This window comes from Homalodisca vitripennis, chromosome 5, assembly GCF_021130785.1.
Source record: "Homalodisca vitripennis isolate AUS2020 chromosome 5, UT_GWSS_2.1, whole genome shotgun sequence".
In the NCBI taxonomy this organism is placed as follows: domain Eukaryota; kingdom Metazoa; phylum Arthropoda; class Insecta; order Hemiptera; family Cicadellidae; genus Homalodisca; species Homalodisca vitripennis.
The window spans coordinates 174,443,869-174,453,384 of NC_060211.1; the positions used below are offsets into that span (position 1 = coordinate 174,443,869).

The 9,516-nt window shown below is 32.8% G+C and overlaps 1 protein-coding gene across 1 annotated transcript; it reads right to left on the minus strand.

Moving 5' to 3' along the window:
* Positions 1-3,386: 3,386 nt before the first annotated feature.
* LOC124363206 (uncharacterized protein MAL13P1.304-like) lies at positions 3,387-9,185 on the minus strand. The gene is made up of 2 exons (XM_046818364.1): positions 9,137-9,185; positions 3,387-7,077 (listed from the first exon to the last, which is right to left on the minus strand). Exon 2 carries the CDS (start codon positions 6,442-6,444, stop codon positions 3,919-3,921), a length of 2,526 nt encoding a protein of 841 aa, XP_046674320.1. The 5' UTR covers positions 6,445-7,077; positions 9,137-9,185; the 3' UTR covers positions 3,387-3,918.
* Between the last annotated feature and the right edge of the window lie 331 nt (positions 9,186-9,516).

Consider the following 9,516-nt stretch of genomic DNA (forward strand, 5'->3'; position numbering starts at 1 on the left):
TTGTCCCACTTACAAATCAAAGACCTTGAGAGTATGCATCTTAAGTTATCAATAGGGTTCACTCTAAAAACTTCAGAGTAAAAAGCCAGTAGAATTTGGTCTGCATATAAATCAATCGACTGTGGCTAATAACCAGAAAATCATTTATAACTCTTTCATCGTTAAAAACAAACTTTGAATTGGAAACAATACAAATGCGTTACAGTGCTTTATGTGTTTTTAGTGGTGAAAGGAATTCCCAAAGTTCACATCGTCCACATATTTTCCAGATAATTTTCCACAAAATATTGCGATAGTCTGACTTGTACTTAAAGCAATTGAGTCCAGAATATAAAAAACATATCCATGCATGTTACTGTTAAAACATCCTTGTCGCTGTCTAAAAACTCATGGGCTTTATCTTTAGCAGGGCAAGTTCTTCTCTTTCTTTTTAATGTTCCATATTATAGATATATATTATGCAATTAATATTTTTGGTTAAAATTTAAAAATGTAGCATATACTTAAACAAACTACAGAAGTAGGCTGAAATTTTATTAGTCAAAAACAATGTTTTTTGAACGTTTGTTTACAAAAGTCATCTTGAATGATAGAAAAACCGTTTGAAAATCTTATTAATATGTTATTAATATACCATGTTTAGTTGGGTAATTTATTTTGTTCAAACTATTCTAAAATGTTGGAACCTTTTAGTTCCAAGTACTGCAGAGATAATTTAATAGTACACGTAAAATGTATACAAATCGAAATCTCGAATTATTTCCCGAAAGAAAATGGATTAAATTGCTGCTAAACATTATATACCTTAAAAAAGTTAGGGTATATATTTTTTCTATAAATCTTGATTTTTTACAGGATAAGGGTGATTTTTTATAATCTGCAATGTTTATTTTGATTCGAAACCTAGATTAAATATTTCTTATTGTATAAACTTTTTTTTCACTGGAAAACCGCGTTTTGCTACTCCAATGTACGCTGCAATCGCTACACTTCCCCATTGGGCAGTATTGTATTTTCTTGTAAGTACCTTGAAAATATAGATACTTTACAAGAAAAACCTTAACAACTATTGGGTGCTCATACCTCGAAAATTTGAATATCTCTCGTTGTATTAGACCAAAATTAAGGGGGTTCAAAATTTTACTTTGTTCTTATGGGGTAAAAATTATGGTCTTTTCACTACAATAGGCTCAAAAGTGCCATCTTTCGCGTTCTTTCGTTGTTCTAATACTTAGATTTTCATCAGTAACAGTTACAGAATAACAACGTATTTGCAAGACTACCTATGAGTGCCCTTGGATGTTGTGCGATCGGAAGCACAAATAGAGAAACTTTACTGTAGTGCAATAATTGCACGCAACATATTTGATAAGAAACACTATCCTGCAAGTTATCCTGCAAGGCACTGCCTGCATTTGCTAAACATCGCATATTCCATCCGCTGCACCGGGCAATTGTGGGACTGGCTGCTTCATTAGCGGATGACGCGGTTGCGACACCCGCAGTTACTGACATAGACACTACTAATTTGCGATTACTGAAACATTTGACATATTGATCATTAAGTGACAATGACTGTCGTTCGGCCAGGTTACGTACACGCTGAATAACTCTTACAACAATCATGCATATTAAATTTATTCGTGTATTGGGAGTAAAATGGTTCTACGAAAATGCCACATGGCCCGAATGAGTAAATTACAATTTTATATTTGCTTTTCCACTATCCCCTCCAGTAGCAGAAGTTTTGATATGAAAAAAGTAACAGGATGTTGGATATTTTTCATAATTATTTATTATAACATTTGAACATTTCTTCAAAAAAATAACATGTGTCAAAATGTATAAAACAAGCATACAAAAATTGTAAAAAGTATAGTCAGAACTTTCCAAAATATAACGAACAGACAAATTTTCGCGTCGAAAATACCAAATTTACTAGTATCCAAAACGGTCAAATGAGGTCACACTATAACACTGCACTGAACAGCCAAACTAGTTGCACATGGCATCAGGGGCGTATATAAGAAGAAGGGCTCGGGGGGAGGGGCAAGCCCCCCACCGACATTTTCAATGACAAACGTTAAGATTTGACCCAGTAGTTTTTTATGAGTTCTTAAAGCCCCACAATGTCCCAAGAGAAAAAGTCCCGAGGACCCCCGAAATAATTTTTCATATATGATATATGTCCAATCATGTTACCTTTTCCAATCATCCGATCTTTAATTTTGAACTTTAAAGTATAATTAATTAAAATTACTGTAATTTGCTTCATAACTGTAAAAAGACGACATGTAACAATATTTCAATGATTTTTCTATTATAGAAGTCTTTGAAATCGCACTGATAGAATTTATTGACATGAGCTTGATTTCACTCTATCGCTTTTAACTTTTGATATTTATAAAAGGATAACAACACTTCGAGACATTTCCTTTCGTTATATGTTATATATTTTGTAACAAAAGTTCCAGATTCTATTATCATAAATAACAAACTTTAAGCAAAGAATATGAAGAATCTTGAAGCATTGGAAAAAGCTTAATTTAATATCATTGGCAAATGAATATATATTTTATTTAAGAATTTAATTTAAGAATAAATTAACTCTTGCGAGAACTTTCGGAATCAATGATTTCATTATCAGGTAACTTTACAAATGAATAAATATTTACATTTTTCTAAATGATAGTATTAAAATAACATTTAACAGAATGATATAAAAAGAATGTATGGTTATGTTTATAAAATCGTTGTTTTCAGTGCCGTTTTCTGATATTTATTTACTTTTTAACGGTTATTAACGGTCTATACTCTTGGGTTGGAGAGTTAATTCGTTTCGTAAAAGCGCTCGTTTTTTTCTCACATCGACCACTGCTCAGGACACCTTGTTATTTCCGCTACCCCGTGATTTCGCAGATTTCTATGCGGAATGTAATCTATAGTAGACTCTGATGAACGTAACCCGTAATCCTCCTAAATAACTGTATAACCAGATTCATAGGAGGTACTAGCCCCAAAATTCAGGAGTTGGGATAGCTAGACAACATTCTAAAGCTAGACTAGTCTTCAATAAGGTTGCGGAAAGAAATTCTCCAAACATTGTTAGTGCTAATGGAAACGTTCAGTCCAGGAGTCTAGTTTGCACTGTATGTGCACGTAACCGTTTTTTAATTTTTTTTTAAATCGATAAGTAAGGCTAGTTTTGATAGAGGTCAAAATGGAAGAGTATGAAAAGGGTTATTTTTCTATAATATTAGTAATACATACAATTTTCAGTTAGCGGTTTACTTTTTAAGTGCTATTCAACGGTATAATCGTATTAATACATGGCTATTTCATCATTTAAACATTTAATGACCATATTATAAAAAAAAACAAATGCATTTTTAACCCATTAACATTTTATTTTGCTAATTGTACTCGTAATTTAACTAAATACATTCAAACACTTGACAAAGTTGCACAGTTGCCAAGACAAGTACAGTATTATTTATATTCATTGATCAATTTTATACATTTATTTCCAATACAGGAACTATATGTTTTTGACGTTCCTTTGTCATTTTTTTATAATTTGGTACGTTGGGTGTATAAATTATTTCAATATAATTATAATTTATGTTTTAAAATATAACTTACTGAACGTACTTCATACACTGAATGAATGAACACTTTGGCCCTTTCACTGAAAGACTTATTAGACTTCAAGAATGACTTGTCTTTTGCTAATGCTTGTGCTAATATTTACCTTGCCTAGTAATGACCATCCTTCTGATCGACCATCATTAGTTCTGATTGGAATTTGAACACTAATACAAGTCATATTCAATGTTGGGAATTTCATAAAATATTAGTTCGTCTTCATATGGTTCGGTATCCCTTTTAACCATTTTCATGCGACTATCGTAATCATATTTAAAACGCCCTAGAAATCGGCGTCAGATCTTCCACATCTCCATTCGAATTTTGGTTCGGGTACAACTGGTACTCTCCGTTTTCCCAATTTTTATTCACAAAATCATCGGGTTCATAATGGACAATTTTCGACTCACTTGGAAATTGTTCACCTTTTCTATCATCAGCAGGGAAATAAGAATAGTAATTCCTGCTGTGTAAATTACCTCTATAGTTGGCTACAGAATCAGGTACAAATTTTGCATTAGTGTTACTATTTTGTAAATAGTTACCTCTAGACTGATACGACTCTTGACCAAAACCGAGACGAGAGTGAGTCTTCTTTTTATTGGATTCATCTGATTTAGCTTTCATAAAGTTATAATTTACTTCACCGTAAGGATCGTATCCTGCGCTTCTGCCATCTTTATAGTCAGATAATTTTGAAGCGTCAGCTCTAGAATTATAAAGATTATCGATATCATAGTTCTTCCTTCTTCGCTTTGACGGAGTTGCGCTTAGGGGTCCAGCAAAGTCACTTTCAAGGTCTTTATAAGCTGAGTACTGTCTTTTATTAGATGGAACCAAATCTTGATCATCAAATACGTCAACGAGCTCACTTCCTTTTAATTTGTCATCTAACTCAATAGGAGTCCTTACAGCAGAACTGCCTTTCTCCTTTTTACCTTCAAATTCCTCCCTCATCGAAGATGATTTTATCTCAGGTTCCAATCCTTCGTCATCGTGTTCTTTTTCTTTACTTTCAGTTGGGTCTTCAACGTCGTTTTCCCTGTTATCCTCTTCATTTGGTGAATGTCTTGCGTTTGCTTGTTTTTCTATATTTGATATGTGTTCACCGCTTTTCTCTTCACTCTTTTGTTCTTTCGAAGGCTGTTTTTCCAAAGACTCTTTATCGAAACCCTCTCTATCAGTATTGTATTTGTTATTAGTATCACTAAAATCGTCTTCGTGATGAGACCACGGTTCACCATAGTCTCCTGTAAATATAAAACTACTATCGTCCAGGATTTTGTTATAGACAGTATTTTCGTTCTCTTTTTCAAATAAAAGCAAGGATTTTAGAAAGGTCCCCATTGTGTTTGGGACGCGGTAGCATCTATTACGGTCACTATCACTCGTACATCTGTTCAAGGAATTCTTCATGGCTTCCAAATCGGGTATTTTGTTTATCTTCAACTCGACACACCTGTCACAGCTATCCTCGGTGTCATTTCCAAACCCTAGTTCTTTAGACAGTTTTCTCGAGCGCTGAACCTTTTTTAAAACAGAATCAACAAAGGTGTCCACAAGTTGACCGCACAAGAATTGTTCGTAATTCCCAACTGTTGCTTTACCAGTAGTGTTCACAGAGTTGTCAACTTTCATTGTTGTTTGTGTTTTAGTGTCCTTAGGAGTTGTTTTTGCCTTCGTACTCCTTTCCTTAGTTGTGGTGTGGTCCTTCGTGGAAGTGGTCATAACTGTGGTCGATTCCTCGGCTTTATACCCCACGCAAGAATCTAATGTTGAGGAATCTTCCTCATTATATTTTGACTCACGGCCTCTACCATTAAAAACATGTTTTGAGTCCTCCACTAAATCAAGTTGTTCTTCTTCATTAACTCTGGGCTTTTTACTATTTATATTCGGATGTGGCTGTAAATCTCTACTTCCATTACGCTCGTGTCTTGACGTTTTTCTGTAACTAATCTCATTTGAATCAAACTCTGGCGTATCATCATCTTGGTTCTCTGGCGTATCATCATCAAACACTTGGTCATCAATTGAGGCGTCATTGAAAAAACGATTTCCACTATTTATTTTACGGTTGTTATTCGTGTCGCGTTCATTCCTTTTAGCATCATCTTCATTATTTTCAAATGGGATGTCCAAAAATTGAGCATTACTTGGACTAGCTGAATCTAAAGGTTCTTCCTTAATAATTGTGTCTTTAGATGTCTTTTTTGAGTACTCAACTGATTGTTTATTTATTGGAGATTGCAGGTGGTGATATTCTTCATCAGCCTTTAGAGTGTCTTCAATCACGTTTGGCTCCTTTGGATGAATCTTTTTTGGGTTTTTGTTCTTTATTAGTGTGTGATCTTCGTTTTTCAAATCACTGTTCAATAATTGATTTTTTGTACCTCCAATATGATCAGAGTGCTCATGAGCGTGTGTATTTTTTCCAAACTCACTATCATAAAAAATCCACTCTCCGTGTTTATTTGAATGAGCTTTACTCTTCGCTCTAGTAGTATTCCAGCCTGGATGTTGTTTTACATTGTACTTTGAATGTTGGTTATTTTTCCTTCCGTAGATTTTCTTCTCAAAAGCATCCAAAAAACTCTTGTTTATTGTTGATAAATTCGTAAACTGATTTTCACCGATATTAAATTCATCTTTGCCTTTCATACCTCCTTCTGAATTAAGTGGCGTTAATGGTTTATCTACGTTTTTCTGCCCTTCTTTATTGAGTTCATTGATTTTATATTCATGGTGGTGTCTATTTCTAGCTGGTGTTTCATTATTAGCCTTCTTCAATTTTTTCATCGTCGAGATGTCATTGTCACTTTCAAAATGTTTCGATTTGTTGTTTTGGAGTTTTTTACGCTTTTCATATGACTCGCTTATTGAGCGAACGATCTTTAAAACTTGTTTTCATGTTATCTGCTACTTTATCTTGGGCTTTGTGGAGTGATGAATTATTTGTATGAAACTCTTGCAATTTCTTATCAGAATGGGTTCTACTACTTTGCGACTTTGTACTAAAATGTTTTCTTGCAGTAAGTGGTCTCATATTATATCCGAATACTTTCATAGCTGACTGCTTTGAGTTGGCATTTGATTCTTTACCATTACTTCCTGGGACTTTTTGCACATTATTTCTGTCTTGATCAGTGAAATTTATTTTTCCTACATTATAAAATTCTTTATCGTGCTGATACTGCCTCATCTTTTTAGCAAGTTTAAACCGGTTTCGCCCCAACATCAATCTTCTCCTTTTTCCAAGCTCGTGCAAATCCCTGCCTGCTCTTTTCTCTCTCATGGTTTCGTCCATTACAAATCCTTGCTCCAATGCAGATTTCTCATCTGGCACAAAATCGCTCAAACCACTTTGGACATTTTCTGGAAATCGTTCCTCTATTGGGTGTTCGCATTTTGTGAACGTCCTGTCCCAGGATGCTAAAAAAGGAATGTATTACTCTCCGGACTAACATTTGAGTAACAATTAGTTTTTATACATTATTCATTTAACTTTAGCTTTACTTGAAATAACTTATCTGATCTTTTAAAATAGTACAAGGTTTCTTATTATAAAAATGCTTTTGCTGTATCAAACCTAAGGTTTTAGACTTAGCCATTGACTTAAAGCTAACCATAGCTATCCTACATTTTGTGTGTACCATGGTCGATATAAGAAATCATATAATTGTATCGCCAATATCCGGAATCAGTAAGTAAATTCATGTAATAGTAGAATTTTATTTATGCGTAGGTAAATATGATGTGTAATTATTGAGGTTTCCCCATTACAAAGACTTTATGGGATTGAAAATAAAGTATGATTTTATTACTTTTAATTGCGATGTTTTTTTATTTTAGTGCGAATTGGTTAAATACCGTTCTATCCAGTTTATAGATTCATTAAAATAATGATTTTTTATTATAAAGTAGATACATTTAATCTCAATTCTATTGACGAAGTTCCATCGTCGTATAAATACTATCTGAATGTTAAAAATTAATTTTCATTAATAGCCTTTAGTAGTCTCAACTTTTACATTACTACAGTAGATTGGAAAATTTTAGTTAACTCACGCCAAACCTCCGAACTTTTCTGTAGGGTTTGTATTCACTCTAATTTTTTACTTCTCTCTATGCTATTTATAATATCAGACTTGCTAAAACGTTATTCTTTTATTTGAAATGCTTCAATTCCATCACCGTCAGTATCATGCAACACAGAAAGAAAATAATTTAAGAATAAAATAAAGTGAAATGCAAAAATCGGAATTTAATTTCTTTACAGTTAATTTCTTCTTTATAGTTTATAGCTTTGATTTTAATTTCTATACTAGCAAGAATTAGGAATGCACGTACTTGTTCCCAATTTGTTTTCTTATCTCAGTACAATAAATGTAGACACCTTATCGCTGAGTTTAGAACAAACATTATGTACATCGGCCATTAAGACTTGATAAGTACTTTACCATAAGGGTCAAAGTAGTACATTCTCGATTACTTTTCCATATAACATGTATATGAGTATTGGAACCCTATATACTTTTAAATCCTCATTCAAAATCCAACGATGGAGTAAAGAATAGATATTTTTACTGTAAAACGCCAAAGGCCATCTTTTTTCGTTTTAAAAATGTTTATTTACCTATGCATACTGCTTTACGCAGAAAATGTATAAAAAAAACTCAAGTTACTGCTTTCAAATGGTAACAAAATTACAAACAAAAGATTTATTTGATTAATCAAACTAACTGTGTTGTAATACTGTTTTATGGAGAAGATTGCTAAAACATCTCAAGTTACTTTTGCATGGTAACAAAATTACCAACAACAGATGTATTTGATTTACCAAAGTAACTGTGTTGTAATACTGTTTTATGGAGAAGTTTGCTAAAACATCTCAAGGTTACTTTTGCATGGTAACAAAATTACTAACAACAAATGTATTTGATTTACCAAACTAACTGTGTTGTAATACTGTCTTATGGAGAAGATTGCTAAAACATCTCAAGTTACTTTTCCATGGTAACAAAATTACTAACAACAAATGTATTTGATTTGCCAAACTAACTGTGTTGTAATACTGTTTTATGGAGAAGACTGCTAAAACATCTCAAGTTACTTTTGCATGGTAACAAAATTACTAACAATAGATGTATTTGATTTACCAAAGTAACTGTGTTGTAATACTGTTTTATGGAGAAGATTGCTGAAACATCTCAAGTTACTTTTGCATGGTAACAAAATTACTAACAACAGATGTATTTGATTTACCAAAGTAACTGTGTTGTAATACTGTTTTATGGAGAAGACTGCTGAAACATCTCAAGTTACTTTTGCATGGTAACAAAATTACTAACAACAGATGTATTTGATTTACCAAACTAAGTAACTGTTTGATAATTTTATGGGGACTGCTGTTTTATGGAGAAGACTGCTAAAACATCTTACGTTACTGCTTTTGCACGGTTACAAAATTACAAGCAAATCATTTAATTACCTTTCTCGACGTCAGCTTTTTGAGCTTGGCAAGTAAACCACGCCATCTGCAAATAAGAACTTCACTCAGTGCAACACAACTCATGTGGCAGATTTAAATGTAATATGATTTCTGAGCTTTTAGGTTGAGAAATAAATAATTCGAACATCATTAAATAATTATAAACATAAATTTACCTCTTTTTAAAGATACTCGCAAAGACGAAATGTTTAAATGGCTTTGTTGTTAGTTTTTTTAAAAATTGTTAACAATAAGAGTGATCATTATAAACTAAAAGTTTTTAATGTAATACAACTATTATAAACTACAGACAACAACAGTAAACAGACATGCGTCAATAGACAAAATCATTGCATTAAATCAACTTTCACCACCTCATG